The sequence below is a fragment of the Chrysoperla carnea genome, chromosome X (genome assembly GCF_905475395.1).
Source record: "Chrysoperla carnea chromosome X, inChrCarn1.1, whole genome shotgun sequence".
NCBI lineage: Eukaryota > Metazoa > Arthropoda > Insecta > Neuroptera > Chrysopidae > Chrysoperla > Chrysoperla carnea.
In genome coordinates this window covers 29185288-29207355 of record NC_058342.1, presented here as the reverse complement: position 1 = coordinate 29207355, position 22068 = coordinate 29185288, and the positions used below count along the sequence as shown (strand labels likewise).

The following is a 22068-nucleotide window of genomic DNA, read 5'->3' as shown; positions in this document are numbered from 1 at the left end:
ACTACTCTCAAAGATAAATTAAAATATAAGCTAAGTTAACACCTGATAATGTGTGTGATAATAATTAAGACTGAAATGTTCTTCATGTTCTACACCTAAACTACTCACAAATTTAGACTTGTAATGTTTTATGTGTGTAGTTTCTAGCAGCTACGACTACGTGTATACAGCAATCATTTTAGTCGAACAACCAGCTTGAGGCTTCCAAATAGTGTTAGGCAAGACTAAGAACAAAACCGAAACCAGACTATATTTGATGATTTTGTAATCAAATACAAAAAATTTAATTTTGCTCTGTCACATCCTAATTTTATCCAAATTTGTTAAACCATGTATGTAATCATACCAAATTTGGGTCATACTTTCCAAATTTGTGATCAAAGTTAACCTAGCTCTAATCAGCTTCAAGAATATGGAGCCCTCATTCTGAAATTAAGCACATCAGATATAGCTAGTGAAAAATTGTCATTACAGCTGAAAAGAATGACCCACAATTACTGGGTTTCAAAAAAAATTCGAATAAGATCGGATCCAATTTGCCTGTGCTATTAAAAAGTGGAATTTTTTAACTTTATGACGTCATCAGAATCCAAAAATTTTAATTTTGCTCTCTCACATCCAAGTTTTATCCAATTGTGATGAATCAAGCATGTAATCCTACTAAATTTGGGTCATAATTTTCAAATTTTTGATCAAAATTAACCTAGCTCTAATGGGTTTTCAGAATATGGAGTCCTGGTGCCGGAATTAAGCTTATAAGTGATAGCTAGCGAAAAACTGACATCACAGCTGAAAATATTGATCCAAAATTAGTGAGTTTCAAAAAAAATTCCATTAAAATCGGAACAAATTTGGCTATGTTATCAAAAAAATCACATTTTTTAACTTTATGACGTCATCAAAATTCGAAAAATTTATTTTGCTCATCACATCCAAATTTTATCCAATTTTGATAAACCAAGTATGAAATCCTACTAAATTTGAATCATACTTTTCAAATTTGTGATCAAAATTAACATAGCTCTAATAGGTTTCAAGAATGTGGAGTCCTGGTCTCGGAAATAGGTACATAAGAGATAGCTAGCGACAAACTAACATCACTGTTGAAAAGAATGACCCAAAATTAGTGGGTTTCAAAAAAAAATCCAATAAGATCGGATCAAATTTGCCTGTGTTATCAAAAAAATCGAATTTTTGAACTTTATGGCGTCATCAGAATCCAGAAAATTTTATTTTGCTCTATCACATCCAAATTTTATCCAATTTTGATAAACCAGGAATGTAATCCTACTAAATTCGGGTCGTATTTTTCAAATTTGTTATCAAAGTTAACCTAACTCTAATAGGTTTCAAGAATGTGTTCTGGTCCGGGAATTAAGAACATAAGTGATAGCTAGCTAAAAACTGACATCGTAGCTGAAAAGAATGAACCAAACTAATGGGTTTCAAAAAAAAATCCAATAAGATCGGATCAAATTTGCCTGTGTTATCAAAACAATAGAATTTTTTAACTTTATGACATCATCAGAATCCATAAAATTTAATTTAGCTCTGTCACATTAGAATTTTATCCAATTTTGATAAACCAAGAATGTAATTCTACTAAACTTGGTTCATAGTTTTCAAATTTGAGTTCAAAATTAACCTTTCTCTAATAATTTTCAAGATTGTGATATTACAGCTGATTAGTGGGTTTCAAAAAAAAAATCCAATAAGATCAGATCAAATTTGCCTGTGTAAAATCCCCTTAAGATGGTTTATTACCATATAAAATCCTAAAACGATTGGAGTATAGATATAGCAAGTGTTAAAATATATACATGTCTCTCATACATATGATATCTTAGAGCCCGAACTAAATATTGATTTACAAACCAGGCCAAATACTCTCATGGGAATGATTTCTAACGCAAATATATTGATTAGTTTTTACTTAAAAAAAACATACAAGATACGAAGAATATCGAAAATTGTATTTTTTTTCTAGTACATACGTACCCTCTACATTAATTAAAATTTATTTAAATTTATCGTTGTCGAAAAAAAAAGGTGGTCCCTTAGTGATTAATATTTTATTTGTTAAATTATATTTAAATTTTCAATTGGTTTTTTACCTGTGCGAGTAATATGTCTTTAATTCGGACGTACCCCTTATAAAATAAAAGTGATGTCAATAAAATTGGTTCATTTTGAAATTTTAGTAATTTTTAATAAACGGTCTACATTGGTGGAATTTTCCGTAATAAAAAACGTATCTAAGAAAACACTTTTTGAGAACTAACAAGGTGTTTCAACAATTAATTTAGGTAATGATTACAATTTTCATATGAAAATTTATCATCGATGTCGATTGTGCTTGCGGTGCCAAAACAATGTGGATGTGATACTTGTGGTACCTCGCCTGTTCTTGATTCTCCGCAAAGTGGTATCTCACCTCGAAAACTAACACAAAACGAGTGAAAACAAACAATTGACTTTGTTAATTGTTGAAATACCATGTACAGACAATGTTGATTACACTGTCACTTACAAATACATATATTACATCATTGGTAAACAGTGATGTTCATGAAAAAATGTTTCAAACAAAAGTTGTTTATTTTCTTATAAGGAACATTTTTTACTAATAAACTTTTGTTCTATCTGTAACGGTTTACAAGATGGGTCCTACGGGCCAAATACCTGGACCTATGCTGCTCATTTAGGAACTCGACCTCACTTTTTACGTCCTGAGCAAGCTACAAAAAACTTGAATCTCTTTTCGTTTTTGAGTGATCGCGTTGTTAGACAGACAGACATACAACCGAAAATGGACTAATTAATTGATTTTATGAACACCTATACCAAAATTTTGTTCGTAGCAACAATATTTTTAAGCGTTTCAAACTTGTGACTAAACTTATGTTTGCCTTGATATATATTACATATATACATGATATAAAAATTTCGCTTTTTAAGCTTCTAATAATGAAAATATTTCTATAAATGAAAATTGTGATTTATATATTCACAAAAACTTTATTGAATACGCTAAAATAAAATTTAATTGGTTTCCATATTATTGTATATAATAATATAATGACCACTGATTCAGTAATGATTTGTTTGTGTTTTGTTAACATTATTTTACATAACCTAACCTACAAAATTTATCTTTTGTTGTAGTATAATAATTTAACCTCAAAATATACCCCTATAATCAAATAAAAGTTCTTCATTTTTTTATTATTATTTTATATTATATAATACTAGCTTGATACCCGTCCGCTTCACTGGGCTTAAAAGTAAAAACCACCGCTTTCGAGCCTCCACAACTCGAATGAATTGCTTTACACAGCTAAAATATTTGAACAATTTGTAAGTGAAAAATAGTCATAATTCGTTGAGCATCAAAAAAGAAGGGCATGAATTGTTTGACATTTACTATTATAAATTTTTACAGAAATCTTTAATTTATGGTTTAATGATGATCATAGATGGAGTAGTAATATGTCAGCATAAATTAAATTAAAAATTTTGTTTTTGTAATATAACTTTATAAATTATAGCTCATGTGTTATTCTGATGTAGAAGGTGTACAGTTTCATTCAAATCCATTCGGTAGTTTTGCGTGAAAGCGTAACAAACAAACAAACAAACATCCTTACTTTCACATTTATAATATATAGGGATGTAAATGTTTTACTGGGTTAAAATAATATTATATTTCTAATAACACATAATATTCAATGATAATAAATAAATTATTTTTAATCAGTATTATATAAATTTATAATGAAATCTTTGCTCCTTTTCATACCGAGTATACTTTGTGTTTATACCGAATATTGTAGTCCTTATAGTATAGTTAGTTTTCTTGCTATGGACATGGTTTGGTATGGTATGGTATGCAGGTTAGCGGGTTATGCTCGAGCATCGCGCCTCGAAGCAATGGTGAAGAGCATCTAGCCAAATAGACCTTTGTACTCTATCCCCGCTACGCTTTTCAGTGGCTATTATAACTAGCTGATGTACTGAAACCCAGGATTTGCTTAGCGCTGAGTTTCCTAATTTCTTCTGGTTCGACTATGGCCGGACCAAACCATTTCCTTCGCTGCTGTATGAGCGCCGGGTAGTAACAGAGAAAGTGGATCGATGATTCTTCTAATTTTTCTCCGCATCTGTCACACGCGGGAGACTGTCTTTTTCCAATCTGATGTTGGACCTTGTTCAGGTTATCATGCCCTGTGAGTAACTCTACGATGACTCTAATATCAGCTCTGTTTAGTTTCAAGATCTCCTCGGCTCTGTTACCGAGCGAGTTTCTTTCACCCAACAGACTTTTGGCGATTCGCCCTCTCTCGTAGCTGGTCCATGCCTTTAATTATTGGTTTTTCAGATTATCTCCTAATCTGTTAAGACCTATACATGGTAATTCAACATTAAACTCAGTCAATTGCTTGTTTTCACTTTTTTTTTTTTAAATAAAACTTTTTTTGGTGAAAATCAGGTATTAAGATAACGATCAACCAATTTTTCAAATTTGGGGCAAAAGCCTATTGGGTGGATGGCTGTCATCAAAATTGAAAAACCTAAGAAGTTATTAGCATTCAAAGGTTGTTGCTCGCTTCTTACCTGCAAAACCGAGTTTCATATCTTATGGCGATACTAAACAATAACGGCTTTTTAAAAGTATCTTCTATTTAATTAGGAATTTAAACGTTCATTTTTTTGCGTTTTTCTAAAGATTTTCGAAAATCAACTTCACTTTTCCATCCATGTATTAGAACTCTTCGCCTGAAGTCATTTCCATTTTCCCAACCACTTAAACATTATCTTAAAAATCAATTCCAATTTCCTGACTACTTGAAATTCTTAAAAATCTTCTATAAAATCTATTCCTCATCCCAATAAACTTCGTACACAACGAAATTGACACGTTTTGTAGTTTACAAAATAGTTTTAATACATAATTTTTTTTTCTCACTTAAGTTTGACTGACAAGTGAAAATGAACACCTGAATATATATCTAGTAACCAGTAAAGCAGACCAACCACGAGGTACGGGGTATATAGATTAGTGCTTGTTTTATATCTCTATACTTAATTTATTTACCTAACATCATAATGTTATCATAACATAACCTCATACAGTTTATTCACTTACAAAAAATGTTGAAAGTTTTTAAGTGCATGATGTAAGTTAGACACCTTAACGATAGTAATTTGATTTTGTTTGTCCTGATTTAAAATATGAAATTACGCTGTATACTTCATAAAATAAAATAAAAACACGTCTTCTTATTTAAAACATGTGGACTAAAATGTACAAAACAATTTTAATTAAAAATTGTTATAAAGCATGTTGTATTCTATACATTCGTTTTTGTAATTAATCTATACTCGGCTCAGTGGTCGAGCGGCCTAAGGCGTTAGTCTTTGACCGTTTGGCTACTAACTGGGAGGTTGCGGTTTCAATCCAGGCAGAGACAGTATTAACGGGTTGATCGGGATTGATCACATTGTCGTCGCTTGGATAAAGACGGAGTAACCGATTCCACCCACATCATAAAAATGTAATTGTACATATACCGATGTAGTTAAATAAATAAAGATTAACACATGATGATGTGGGTGGCCTCTGTTAAAGACAGACTTGAGAGAAACGGAGGTTTAACCGAATTATTATTATTCTTATTACTCGGCTTTGTTATCTTTGATGCTTTGTGCTCATCTAGACATATAAAGTAACTTTGATCTCTTAAACGAGCAAAATCGATCTTCTTAAGCGAAAGGGATTCGGGAAAATTCTCACCTGAATGAATGGAAAATTTTTATATACATAAACCAAAATTTATAGGGAAATTATAGGTAATAGGAAAATTAAATGATTTTCCTTTATCGATACTCAATATCAACAAATCCATTCATTTAATGTGAGAGATGAAGGAAAACCCTTTTGTGAAAGATAAAACCATTACAAAATAATTTAGTGAAAATATTGTTTGTGTGAAAATTTTCTTCCTCTAATTATAAAACGTTCCGTATATACAATTTTATATGTTACGGTTAATTCTCATACCCCAACTAAGATTAGCTTTCAGAGGCTGAGTGCACCTCCTTCATGCATGTACCATGCACTACACTAGCCCAGCACATCTATTAATTAAATTAATTTTGTTGCAACGGCGGGAATGGAACCCTATGCATACCGCGGACGGAATTGGCTACGCCTTAACCAACTGAGCTAATAGGGCGACATTACAAGTCTAGAATATTAGCAAAGCATGTGTAAAAACTAACATGTTTGCCTAATAAACTTATTATTTAAATTTATGATATTTTTTGTTCAAATCATTTGTTGTGTTGGATGTTTTTTCTTAAGCGATACATTTTTTAGACCGTGAGTATATTTTTCGTCAAACCTAGACATAATAAGCTTAAAAATGAGGGATTAATCATGGAATTTGATAAAGAAATAAGGAAGATAAGAGTAGGACAGCAAAAAAACTTGCTAGAGTAATAATATATAAGAAATTTAACTTTATTTGAAAAACACTTTGGATAAATTGAATTTCCAGTGTTATCCGTAACAAATATATGGTAAATACAAGAGTTATATCAATAAGCCACACGCGTCATAATGTTATATAATTTAATTTTACAGATATTCGATTCGATAATGAGACCAATAACAACATTGACAATTTGATTGAGGGTGTTTTTGTTTGTAACCACATTTTCTCGTAGTTTGTAGCCTCTATTATGTCTTAACTCGAATCCATTTCAATAATGAATACATACATAGATTTAGATATTGTATACAAATTATATTCAATGTGTATTTGATATTATTAGTTTTTAATTAAATGTTGACCAAAACCAAAACAATAATCCGTATATATTATAAATGTGAAAGTAAGTATGTTTGTTTGTTTGTTTGTTACGCTTTCACGTTGAAACTAGCGAATGGTTTTTAATGAAACTGTACAGCAATATAGCTCTTACTACAGAATAACACATGAGATATAATTCTTAAAGATATATTTATTAAAAAAAAAATTAAAAATTAATTTAATTTGACAGTACCATAAATTACAGATTTCTGTAAAAGTAATCATTAGACATTACCATAAATTACAGATTTCTGTAAAAATAGTCAATATTCAATATTTCACGGTCATCTTCTCTGATATACTCCATGAATAATTTCGACTATTATACATTTAAAAAAATAGAAAACCATACATATATTTTACCTGTGTAAAACAATCCTTACCATTATTTCGAGTGTTATAGAAAAGGGATAAGCGAGAGCAATCTTTTTCAAGCTTTACTTTTAAACCCAGCGAAACGGTTGTGTATCACTCGAGTAATTTATAAAGATATATTAAACAAAAAATTTAAAAAATTAAATTTAATCTGACATTTCCCATTTTTACAGAAATCTTTAATTTATGGTTCAAAATGATGATTATAGATGGAGTAGATCTATGATCCTCTCACGGGTAAACAGTAATGTGCGCAAATTATGCTCAAATTGTGTAGTATGTATTATATGGGTATATCAGTTAGATGTATATGTGTGACATGTATGTATGTGTGATGTGATAGAGTAATCAACACTATCTATACATGGTATTTCAACAATTAACTCAGTCAGTTGTTTGTTTTCACTTGTCCTTTTCAATTAAATTACAAACTTTTTGCAAAATTCAAACAAGCTTTGATTGTAAAAATTATTTATAATTTCTGTAATAAAACAATATCTGCGATCTTATTGAAAAATTGTTTCAAAGGCAAAAAATATTGTCGTAGGTATATTTCAATTATAGTATATACTCTTTTTATTTATTTATAAAATATATGAAAGTACCGTTGGGTATTTAATTTTATTTCGATTACGATAAAAATATTTATGTATGCGTAGGTTATGTGACTGCTTTTATTAAAATTATAATCATATCCAGTAATATTAAAAGTCATATTTCCATACTAAAAATGAATATCTTTTGAATATTGTTATTAAATTTTTATACAAAACTATATAAAATCGCGTGAAATATTTTGTAACGTTTTTTCAAGTAAGTTCAATACAATACAAACGTCCTAGTGCAAATTCTTTGAAAACTTCCAAAAAATCAATTTATAATATTGATTTTTCAAATATACCTACCCATAACATTATATTTTTAATAAGGGACCTTCCATAAGCTACGTCACACATTAAGGGGAAGAGAGGAGGTTAACGAAATGCCACAGGAGTCGGAGGCCAAAAGCTTTGTGACATAACAAAAAAACTTATTACTTACTCGATCTATATTTGGAAGATTTATGTAAGTTTAAGTTTTCGGCGAGTGTATGCCGAAAATGCCTGTGAGTCCTTTGACAACTTTCACGCATGCGCAGAACGCATGAATATATAAAAATTTCCACAGCTGTACCTGAAGCGAGAATCGGATCTTCTTTGTAACAAAATGGAAGCGCTGTAAATATGTGATATATTGGCTAGGACCAAGACTTAAGAAATGACTGACAAATCAAGGCTGTTAAATCAAGCCTCGATTTATTGGCCTTGGTCTAGAAAATTATCCGGCCTCCATTCCGTCGTCGGTATTGGCATATCCTATATGAGAAACAGTCAAAAATTGATTTCAACCGTAAAATACAACAAGTTTTTTACGGTTTAAGACGTATGAATATCTGTTTTCAATTAATTTATTTTTTTGTTACCGAGTCCTAAGAAAAAAAATCTAATATTATTTTGCTCTTGTTTGCCGTACACTGCATTTTATCATAATAATATTCATAAATTTGTTATCAAAACGTGCTTAAAAACTAACACTAAATATTTAAATACTACTTACAATATATCTATAAGGAACAATATGGATACTACCACCCTGACATCTGGTGTCTCTGCATTATAAACAATTGTGTACCATTTGAGTTCGTTCATAGATATTTCTTTCTTTTTTTTTTTTTTTATTAATTATTCAATAGTAAGAGTAAAAACAATTTATTTTTTAACAGAATTTTTCCGATACCCTTTAAAGAATCTTTTTCGCGATTTATTTTCATAAAGTTTTTTTTTCAGATGTTAATTTATGTCTTGACTATCTCCTCTGTAACTGAATTACATTTTTTCCTCGGTGAAAAGTTTATGTCGTTTTTGTGAACTTTCAAAGAGATTTGAATCATGCTAAAATAGGGAATATTCATGAAATTTAAATTTGGTTCAAATATTTTTTTCCCGCAACTTTATTGGCTGAACATTTCAACTAAACCATTATTTTAGTAATTAATATATACTTACTTAAAATTAATTAATAAAAGTATATTAATTAATAAAAATATAGTAAAGTTTTTGTCTATCGCTTCCAGGGGTAGTTTTAATGGGGTTGCAACTGTATTCAGTTGATTTTTAACCTTGAATTCATGATCAGCGACCTCAAAAACCCTCGAGAGACTATTTTCGAGTTGAAATATTGATTTGTTTTCTCTGTTACGATTTGGAGTGCTCTGGGGATGAGAAAACTACCCTAATTTCCTCATTTTTTCTGTTATGCTAAGGTTAGTGCGGCTGAATGTTCCTAAAGGTCGAAGGAACACGTACACAAAAAATTTTTTAAATCGGAGCTGTTCCACCACTTTTCCACATTTGATGGTATTTTCCGGCTTATTTATTGCACTAATATGGGATATCAGTTATGTATGTATGTATAATGTGACAAAGTAATCAACACAGTCTGATGCATGGTATTTCAACAATTAACTCAGTCAATTGTTTGGTTTCACTTGTTCTCATATAAAAATCTAAACAAATGAAAATTGAGCAGGAAATGAATATAGTTAGAGAGAATGATGATTATTTGAAAACATATAAAAACTACTAAAATGAATATTATACATGATGTTTTATTTTAAATTACCCAATTAAAAGTATGAATTGAATTTAATAACAAAATTACTGGTAATTCTCATTTTGATAATAATATAACATAACGTGGCAGGGAGTATCATTTGTATAACTATTATTTGTAATTATTCCTATAATACTATAGTTTTATAACCTCATCACAAAAAAGACCAATTATTATTGATAAAATTAATTGAAAATTATATAATGCACCATGCTTTTATTCCTGATATTGTACTCTTCAAATGAGTTACACTCTATTCAAATGTTAATATAATGTATTGTTATGTTCATAATAATTGTACCTATTTAAATTCATAAAGAATACTTTTTTTACAATACTAATACACGATATACAGGGCGTTCTGTTATTGACTACAGATCGTTATCCTGCAAAATAAGCTCATAAAGACGAAGGAAAAAGTTATTTTCCACTTTTGGATATGAGGCCTACTTTGCGAGATAATTAACAAAATAAATTAATATATCTTTAGCGAATCACAGTTCAATAACATTTTGAATAAAACCAATAAAACACTACTTAAAGAGAGGATGTGTTTTATCATAGTGGAAGGCGTCCCTAAATGCAAAATTATTACAAAAAAACTCTATTTGGCTACTTTTGTTATTATAAAAACTAACCCATTAAAACGTACCCTACGTTTCTTGGTAAATTAAGTGTTGTACGCAACTAATCGTGCGAATATCACATACGTTAGGCATATATTTGGCAAGACGGACAATTGTCCGTTTTGATAAGTATATGCTGAGATACAAATACACCGAGACAAACCAAAGTATTTATGTTGTGTGTTGAAGTTGTAAAGTGATACAATGTTTAAGATTTTGTGTTCTGTATTACACCATTTATTCCCTTCTGTCCCGTGAAAAAAACAAGTGAAAACAAACAATTGACTGAGTTAATTGTTGAAATACCATGTATAGACAGTGTGAATGATGCAATCCACTTTTTGATAGCCACACATTCCTAACTGATATTACCATATAATACATATTATTCTATTTGCATCTAATTTGCGCCCTCGTGGGTAAACATTCGTATTAACAATAAAATGTTTCAAACAAAAGTTGGTTATTGTTTTATAAGGAACATTTTTTGCATTCAAGTTTGGCTCGAACTCATTTTTTACGTCCTAAGCACTCTGTAAAAATTTCAACTTGATATTTTTTTTTTCGTTTTGAATTATCGTGATGACAGACAGACAGACAACAGACAGACAAACAGAAATGGACTTATTAGGTGATTTTATGAACACCTATACCAAAATTTTGTTGATAACATGTTTTTAAGCGTTACAAATTTGGTACTAAACTTAGTATACCTTGATATATTTCGTATACATGGTATAAAAATGACCAAAAAGATAGGAAATTTAATTATCTACCCAAAAATGTTTACACCATTTCACCAAACAATCGACGGTTTTATAAAACAATTGATTCGGCAATACATCTTCCACATAAAAAAAGTGATGTAATCGATTAAAAGTCAAAACCACTTTATTTTCAGTAATATCACAGCTAAGTAAATGGAATAAATTAAACAGTTTTAAACTTTCTTTTGCGAAATAAAACGAAAATTTTCTTTAGCCGTTTATACATGCATTAAAAAACATAGTTAAGGTCCGTTTTTTTAACGAAAAGAGAACTTACCAGAAAATACAAGGAGATAAAAGAGATACGATGAGACTTCATCTAATTTCCATCTATCCACAACAATGGTGAACAGAGCGGGGTGTAGATAACAGTTTTACATCTCCCTTATATGAACCATTTCTGGTTAGCTTGTCGGCATCTGTTGGCAATGTTGATGTATCATATCTAAGGGAATAGTAACTGTATACTCATCCTCTTCGCATACAGTTTCACCCACACCATTTATCATTTTCGTTAGTAATATACCTAGAGGAGCACATACGGTTGTATGCGTCGGGAAAAAATAACGAATTTGATTTCTTTGCATACCCGTTTGGAAAATATCTCAGTTTAAAGAGCATGAGTTTGTTATGCGAATATCTGGTTCAATTATATAAAATAAATTTTATTTTTAACAGCTGTTAAAATGTTAAGTTTTTGAAGTATCTTAGTTTGAATCATTTTATGTCAAAAAAGTGCTTTTTTCGTAAAGCTCGGCATTTCCAAAATATTAACAATTTAATACTTGGGAAAAGTCCAAAAAATAATAATTTTCGCCAGTTAACAAAAATTAATTGTTAAGAAACCATGTTTAACTTTATAAAATAACTATTTTGAGTTTTCCTAAGCATTAAATTGTTAATATCTTTCAACCAGTGAAGGTGAACTTATTATACCATGTCTATGAAATATATCAAGGTATACTAAGTTTAGTCCCAAGTTTGTAAAAATATTGATGCTATGAACAAAATTTTGGTATAGGTGTTACCTTATTAGTTCATTTCCGGTTGTCCGTCTGTCATCACGATATCTCAAAAACGAAAAAAGACATCAAGTTTTTGAGCGTAATGAAATTTTTACAGCGTGCCCCAGTCGTAAAAAGTGAGGTCGAGTTTCTAAATGAGCAACATATTAGGTCATGGGTCTGTAAGACCCATCTTTCAAACCATTAGAGATAGAACAAAAGTTTAAATGTAAGAAATGTTCTTTTAAAAAAATTAACAACTTTTGTAAGAAACATTTTTTCGAAAACATCACTGTTTACCCATGAGTGCGCAAATTAGGTTCGAATATTGTATACTTAGTATGTATTATATAGGAATATCAGTCATGTATGTATGGCTGGTGGTCAACACTGTCTTTACATGATATTTCAACAATTAACTCAGTCAATTGTTTGTTTTTACTTGTTTTAATTAAATTTACATTTAATAGCTATAAAAAAAATTTACTTTAATAAATTGGATCATTTTAATACCATGTATATATGAAATATACATAGTATATAAAGTTAAGTCCCAAGTTTGTAACGCTTAAAAATAATGATGCTAGGAAAAAAATTTTGTCATATTTGTTCATAAAATCACCTAATTAGTCCATTTCCGGTTGTCCGTCCGTCCGTCCGTCTGTGGACACGATAACTAAAAAACGAAAAAAGATATCGAGCTGAAATTTTTACAGCGTACTCAGGACGTAAAAAGTGAGGTCAAGTTCGTAAATGAGCATCATAGGTCAATTGGGTCTTGGGTCCGTAGGACCCATCTTGTAAACCGTTAGAGATAGAACAAAAATTTAAGTATAAAAAATGTTCCTTATCAAAAATTAAACAACTTTTGTTTGAAACATTTTTTCGTAAACATCAATGTTTACCCGTGAGGGTGCCAATTAGGCGGAAATTTTATAATATGTACTATACTTGATTATCAGTTATGTATGTGTCACATGTTTGTGTGTGTAATGTGATAAAGAAATCAACACTGACTATGCATGGTATTTCAACAATTAATTCAGTTTGTTTTCACTTGTTTGACAAAGTCTTAAGCCAAAGAATGTCTGCTAAAAAATCGAATCCAAAATTATTTCCCGACGGTTGCGCCTATATGTTCTCCTCTATATACCAGAGTATAGTAAATGCAATATGGATGTGGCGCGGGGTTTAGTTAAGGAGGAAGGGAGAAATGGAAGTGTAGTACAAGAGTAGTAGTGTGCCAGTCCCTCACTCGTTTATATTCCTCATCAAATATTTACATAAAATTCATAACAAAATGACTACTATATTCCGTATGCAATACAATACAAATATATATATATATATATAGTCCTCCCTCCTCGACCTTACCTCCGCTTTCCATCACTTTTGGATGGAAAAACATCCCTCATTGCGTCCTCCAGTATACATAACCATGCTAAGATTGTTTTAGCTTATATTACAACGTCATATTTCAATTTGTATGTTATACTTCCTGAAAAATAAGATATTTTTTAACAATTTTACTCAACGTGACAACTGGATATGCATATGTTACGTAATAACCTCTCTTAGAGAGAAATACGGAACACGAGTGACGGTCGAAATTGGTTATGTTTGTTTTTTTTCTTGACAGTAATGGATTTTTCAAGTAGATAATATCAGATTTTGATGTTGGAAAATGTATGTATGTGTGTGACTTATATATGGATAAAATATCAAAAAAATTACGCGTTACGCAATTGTTGAATTTTGACCATGTAGTGAAAAGAAACTCACGAGCAGTAGAGCTCCGTCACTAATAGTATATTTCACCCTGGTTATATATTTATTGTAATAAAATATTATTTATTAAAATGCAATTTTTATACCATGTATATGTGTAATATATATCAAGGTATATTAAGTTTAGTCACAAGTTTGTAACGCTTAAAATTCGGCCATTTCCGGTTGTCCGTCCTTCTGACTGTCTGCCAACACGATAACTAAAAAACGAAAAAAGATATCAAGCTGAAACTTTGATAGCGTGCTAAGAACAAAATGAGGTCGAGTTCGTAAATGAGCAACATGGGTCAATTGAGTCGTGGATCCGTAAGGCCCATTTTGTAAAACATTTGTAGAGATAGAACAAAAGTTTAAAGACCCAATTGACCTATGTTGCTCATTTACAAACTCGACGTCACTTTTTAAGTCCCGAGTACGCTGTAAAAATTTCAGTTTGATATCGCTTTTTTCGTTTTTGAGTTATCGTATTGATATACGGGCGAACGGACGGACGGACAACCGAAAATGGACCAATTATATTATTCTATGAGCACCTATACCAAAATTTGGTGCGTAGCATCAATATTTTAAAGCGTTACAAACTTAGGACTAAATTTGGTATACCTTGCATATTACATATATGCATGGTTTTACCAAATTTAAAGTAAATGTTTTAGCAAATTTGTAGATTTAAAAGTTATTATCATTTTGTTGTTTAAACAAAATATTAGAAGACATATCGCTCATAGTTATATAATCGTCATAGTTATATAAGTCATAAACGATTAATAATTTTTTTTTTTACAAAAAAGGCAGGTTCTTTAAATATCTACATTAAAGGTTTTTACCATTTTTGGTCTAAAGTGCACGGTTATGGAGATATAGCCTAAAACGGTTTTCCTTATTTGGAGATACTTCCCTCGCCTATTTTTGTAAGGATTTTGAGCATTTACATTCATTGCGTGATACTGAACCTATTTAAATAAAAAAATAACACCTGGAATTTAGTGCATTATGATCAAGATTAACTAGCTTCCATATAACATGTATTAGCAGTTCTTACTAAAAAATGAAATTTTATGTACTAAAAATTATTTTCCGTAAATGTACGAATCACTTTAATTGACTCTTTCTTTGACGAATCACAAAGTAATGTTTACCCAATCAATTGATATATAATTGTGAAAAGTTTTATTTATAGCCAATGCTTCCTTCATTTTCCAATTTAAAAATATGTATCTATTATTCAAAAAGTGAACATCAAATGTGGGCGCTGTTTATTATATATTTATTATATATTTTTATGTATATTTTAATAAAATATAATTTTGAAATAGAAATATCATTTTCTAAAATAGAATTGTGTGGGAATATTTGCATACGTATATTTTTTTTCGAAAAAGTAAAAGACAGGAGTCACATTTTTTACGGAATCTTTATCAAACGTCAATAAGTGTCGATTATGTTTAGGGTACATCACATATTCTCATCAAATAACTTAAAAAGAAGAGCAAGTTAGGTTATCGAAAATCTATATTATGTAGAGCAGCTATAAAATTGTTATGGTAATAAAGAAAATATTTAAAAAATCAAAAAACTATGGTTAAATTTTAACTGAAAAGAGAAAAACAAGTCCAGCAGTTTACATAACGACTTAAACAGTCAAGATTTATTATAGGGAAGATCTAAGCCGGTTTAGATTTTTACGGGGCCCAACTGTTAAAGTCTGCTAGTTTTTTTCAGCCGGCTTTTTTTTTAAATATTTCTTTATATGTATGTTTGGTCCTTTGAGACCAAACGCGTAAACCGGTTTTGCTGATTATTACATTCATCGATTTCTCTATTAAAGCTATTCAATGATATCCTACTTGACATAGTTCGCCGACTTTCAGCCATATTGAATATTCATTATTGCGATATCTTCCGTTGCACTCTCAAGGTTAAAACAAAAAGATTGGCATCAGAATCATTAAAATCGGCCGACGCGTTTAGTCTCAATTGCGCCACATTAAACACAGTTACATTCTATTCACAATATGGCGTCTGGTGGTCGCCGCATTGAATTTTCTTTACTACCATATCTTCAATAGCACTTGCAAGGTTAAGACAAATCGATAGACGTCAGAATCATCAAAATCAGTCCACGTGCTTAGACTCCAGTGTGCCACATAGGAACACAAATTTGACACAACAGTTCTTAGCCTTTGAAAATAATTGAGGTGCTGATAAATGAAAAATTATCAGCGGAAAAGGTGTTAAAACATATATATGGTATCACAAAGGTTCTCTATAGCCTAAGTGTCTCCTTCGTGGGCAGCCAATATAACCAAACCTAACCTAACACAACATTTATATAAAATTAAAAATTCGAGAGCAAATCGATCAAGCTGTATTCCGTATTCACACAACAATGAACAAATTGAACTATAATGGCAAATTAGATAACCATCTTACTGTAGTATCATGCGCATTTCAAAGATTTAATATCATACTATGTATCTCTCAACTAAACTATTATATACAATGTACTCATATAGTATACGGTTTGTTTTAACTTTTCTAACTTGTTTTCAATCATATATACATATATTTTACTTTCAATTCAATTTTTATAGCAGTTTTTATACTTTTATACCATGTATATGAAATATACCAAGGTATACTAAGTTTAGTCCCAAGTTTGTAACAAAATATTAATACTACGAACAAAATTTTGGTATAGGTGTTTATAAAATCACCTAACTAGCCCATTTTCGGTTGTCTGTCCGTCTGTCCATCTAACACGATAACTCAAAAACGAAAAATGATATCAAGCTGAGGTCGAGTTCGTAAATGGGTAACATAGGTCAATTGTATCTTAGGTCCGTAGACTCGTATACCGTTAGAGAATAGAACAAAAGTTTAAATGTAAGAAATCCTTATAAAAAATAAACAACTTTTGTTTGAAACATTTGTTCGTAAACATCACTGTTTACATGTATGTATGTGTAATGTAACACTGTCTATACATGGTATTTCAACAATTAACTCAGTCTATTGTTTGTTTTCACTTATTTTATACTGAATTGAAACACAAAATCTTTATTGATTTCGTCTCGAATTTTATTGCATCTATTGCAAAACAGATCAATTTGAGTGCATTGAAAAGTTCTTAATAAAATGGAATGGTACATTAGGTTAGATTTTATGATCGTTTTTGTGTCGTTCTGGGAAAATTTGTATAAATGGGGTCCATAAATTTAAGTACAATAGAAATTATTCTAAAAAATATCTCATTGGAAATTTTAAAATCTCTTGTTATTGAGAAAATCACAAATGACGTCAAGTAGTTAATATGGCAGTAATAAGGATGCTTAAATGTTTAAAAAAATTGTATTAGTCTATGAAATGACTAGAACCGAACCATCAAAAGAGTGGGCTATGTTTTATTTAACAAATAATTTATATATTTGAACAATTTTGTTGTAAATTTCTATGATTTCTTCATAATAATTTATTTATTCAATGCCTACTAAATCCTTATTTTAAGCCGGTGTTAGTTATTACTTTTGGGGGTTTTCACATGCAGGTCTGTAACTAAGACAAAGGAGGCACCCGCCCCCGGTGCAAATTTGATCCGATCTTTTTGAAATTTGTTTTGAAACCCAATAATTTTGGATCATTCTTTTCAGCTGCGATGTCAGTTTTTCGGTAGCTATCACTAACGAGCTTAATTCCAGCACCAGGACTCTACATTCTTGAAACCTATTAGAGCTAGGTTAATTTTGATCACAAATTTGAAAAGAATGACTCAAATTTAGTAGGATTACATACTTAGTTTGTGAAATACTTTCAATACTTTAATTTGATACTCTATCGTTTGAATTAATTAAAAAAGTTAATCAATTAAATGTACAGAAAATTACTCTTTAAAGTAAAACGACACGATTATGGCGACTCTGCGCCATTTTGCCTTTACTCTTATGTTAAATACTATCAGTATACGAATTTTCATCAAAATCGTTAGAGCCGATCTCGATATATAAAGCAGAACCTAAATATTTGCAACTGGCGTGACGTACCTTCGTTACTTTTTTCCAACCTCCCAAATATCTTAATTGAAAAGATAAGAAATTCATGAAAACTTTCGTTCGTCATTCTTGAAAATACAAGACATGATTATTTATTATTTTTAGTAATTAAATAATTACGTAAATCCGATTACTAGTGTTTTAGATGCTATCTAAATTTAAATAATTTACAGAAAATGATTTACAGAAAAAGTTTGTAATATCTGCTTATTTATTTTGTTATTTTATTATAACTTACCATCATTGTTAAAATGACGCTTTCTTTTTAGTATTATTCGAATTATTATTATTATCGCGAATAACTAGAAGTTATTCGCGATAATACATGAATTGCGTTTACGTTAGCCGAATATTCCAAATAACTGGCGGTATGCGAAATATTTCTACACTGAAAGACAGGCAGACAGACAGCCGGACAACGACTCTTAAGTAGATTTCATGAACACCTCTACCAAAATTTTGTTTGTAGCATCAATATTTTAAGCGTTACAAACTTGGGAGTAAACTTAGTATACCTTGATATATTTCATATATACATGGTATAAAAATAATACAATTTATCCTAAAAAATTTCAATCAAAATAGATTCAGTTATATACATTTGACTCTAAACCTTAGACCATTAAGTACATAGACTGAGTATCGTCTATCTTTCCGTACAGTGAGAGGTATGTCAACATCTGAGGTAATTGCTTGGGTCAATTAGGGACAATAACACTTTGTTTTGACATTTCCACACCGGCGCCATTATGGATTTGTCCCAAGCAATAGGGAATATTCATGTATTTTGTTTCTATTTTTAATTAATTGTTTACAGCGTTATAACATAGTAAAAAATATAAATACTGTTTAAAAATGCTGTAATTAAGTGTAAATAAATATTGAAAATACATAATAATTTTGAGATGTTTAAACGCAATCCTTTTGGTGCTATCTGTTGATAACGTATTAATATGTGATCTGTCAATTGAGGACAGTTCAATGTATAATTTACACTTTAAACAAATGAGTTTACAACACAGAATTTACACACGTTATTATTAAGATTTCTAATAAAAAGCTGTAGAATAATATAACTCAATGTTATACCATACAGTATGTCAACAAGTCTGACAAGCCACTTACTATGACGTCCCGTCTGTTTTAAAATTTGAATTTTCGTTTTAGAAATTTGAATTTCTCTCACTGAATTTGTACTTTTATTAATTTGTTTTAAGTAATTAAAAAGATATTAATTATTAAAGTAATGGTTTAGTTCAAATGTCCAGCCAATAAAGTTACGGAAAAAAATATTTCAACCAAATTTTAATTTCATGAATATTCTCTATTATCTCAAATGTTGGCACAAAAGACATGTCCATATACTTAATGGTCTAAGCTCTAATCACAAAATTACATATGTGAATCAGCAACAATCTATATAGTCAGTAAAACTCCAATATATGGAGTTATACTCTCAATTGCAATTTGAAAAACATTATATGATGTTTCCATTTGTTGAAAGTTAATTAATTTCCAAACAATTTTGTGACGCATAAAACAAGTGAATTATAATTTATGAAAGCACCAAGCTAACTAAATCAAACTGAACCGTACTCTCTACTCAATACTCATACCTATCCCACTAAATGGATGGGTATTACTACTTGGTGTTGGCGAAGCTAAAGCAAGCAACACAAGCACATCAACTCACCAAGCTAAACTAAACTCTATAAGCTTATGTACACATAGTTATTTTGTATCATATATAACTTTAGTTCGGATTTGTAGGAAGACATATTAATTTCAAAATATTAATTAAATCATAGTTAAATGTCGTAAAATTCATGGGTAGTGTTGGATTGAATTATATCATCGATTCACGAATTTTTTCAATTGATTCTGTTGCGATTTTGGTGTGGAAATTTGATTTAAAACAATTATTAATTTGAAATCAAGGCTTACAAAATTTCCTCAAAAGAATAAGTTTTTGAAAGTTGGGTGTTGAATTGTTTTTCAATTTATACAAAGTTACTTGAAAATGGTTTAAGTGCAAATGCAGTACTAGTTATCATATTCCTTCGATTTATATCTGGAAAAAATATCTAAAACAAGTGAAAACAAACAATTGACTGATTAAATTGTTGTAATACCATGTATAGACAGTGTTGATTACTCTGTCAAATTACACATACATACATGTCACACATATAACTGATATTCCCATATAATACATACTATACGATTTTCGCATAACTTGCGCTTTCACGGGTAAACAATGATGTTAAGGAAAAAATGTTTCAAGCACAAGTTGTTTATTTTTTTATAAGGAACATTTTTTACATTTAAACTTTGGTTCTATCTCTAAGGGTTTGAAAAACGGGTCCTACGGAGCCAAGACCCAATTGACCCCTGTTGCTCATTTACGAACTTGACCTCACTTTTTACGTCCTCAGCACACTTTAAAATTTTCAACTTGATATCTCTTTTCGTTTTTGAGTTAACGTGATGACAGACGGACAGACGACAGACGACAGACAGACAGATAGATAACCGGAAATTTACTATTTAGGTGATTTTATGAACACCTATCAACTAAGTATACCTTGGTATATTTCATATACATTGTATACAAATTTTGTAAAAATTCGAAACTGATCGGTCAATCCATTACGGAGAAATCTTGCTCAGAAAAATTGTATACACACTACGGGAGAAAGTAAAGAATGTCTCAGATGTCATGTTTATTATCCTCCAAGGCGAAGCCATTCTTTGCTATTGCTTCCTAGATGTTTAATATACTATTTTTAATTTCTTCATTATCAAAATATCCCGAAAATATAAATAAAACTTAAAGCATTAGTTCATTTTATTAATGAATCAATTCCAGATTCATTAATTTTCATTCCATCACTAATATATGTATATGTATAATATTATTGTTTTCCAAACTATTTTCGTAAGTTGATAAACTATCAAAATATTATGTTATTATTTTCATAAATAAAGTCATTGTTTGTCAAAGTTTTCTTAAATTTTCTCGGTGTACAAATTGTTATAATATTAAATTGTTAAATTATAAATGAGAATAACAATTGATTTCCATATTGTGGCATTGTGGTTTGTGTGTTGAAACAGTTTTTTTATACAAATAGTTTATTGACCTTTCAGATATCAGACATGTAGACCAGACTAGAACCGACCCGAGATGATTGAGTCATATACCGAAACTTGGTAGCAGTTAGCCTAATTTACAAATTTAAACCAACGTTGGTGAAGTCTTGATGTACCAACCAACCAATAGGCGCTACAGCCCGGGGTTGACTTTGGCCTCTTCGATCACTCTCCTCCAGATGGCTCGATCCTTGACAGTGAATCGCCATCCAGTAACTCGCAACACTTTCAGGTCGTCGACTACCTGGTTCAACCATCTGAGTCCAAGATATTTGAATACCGCCTTATAAACAACATCATCTATGACAAGATCTTCCAATGTCCTCCGGTCTTTTGAGGCTGAGATCTTCATGAATACAGTCTTGTCTTCATTTATCGCCAATCCCAAATCTGCAGCGTTCTCTTTTATCTGTATAACGACTTCAATTAGCTTGTTTTCGGTGCGAGCGAAGATAACCAACGTCATCAGCGAATGCTCCCCTCTGAATCGTTCCCCTCTGAACAGTGTCTTTAACAGATCTGCTTAGGGCAATTATGAACAAGATAGTGGATAGTCCATCTCTTTGTTTTACACCAATTTTCCATGGTCATCATTGCAAGATTGATAAGCTTTGGCGATATATCCAAGTGTATTATGGCTTGTACTATTTTACAGCGTTTGACACTATCAAATGCTTGGTTAAAGTCGATGAATATATAAGTAATATTATATTCGGAGCATCTTTCCATAATTTGTCTGGCAACAAAAATTAGTCCGTTTTGCCTCCTGCTTCTCTGAA

General features: G+C 30.5%; 1 protein-coding gene across 1 annotated transcript in view; it reads left to right on the top strand.

Moving 5' to 3' along the window:
* The window catches only part of LOC123303048, a 509686-nt gene that overhangs the window by 393977 nt on the left and 93641 nt on the right, over positions 1-22068 (top strand). The window contains exon 4 of the mRNA XM_044886145.1: positions 3899-3901. Coding sequence (XP_044742080.1) covers positions 3899-3901 — 3 coding nt within the window. The remainder of the gene's footprint in view (positions 1-3898; positions 3902-22068) is intronic.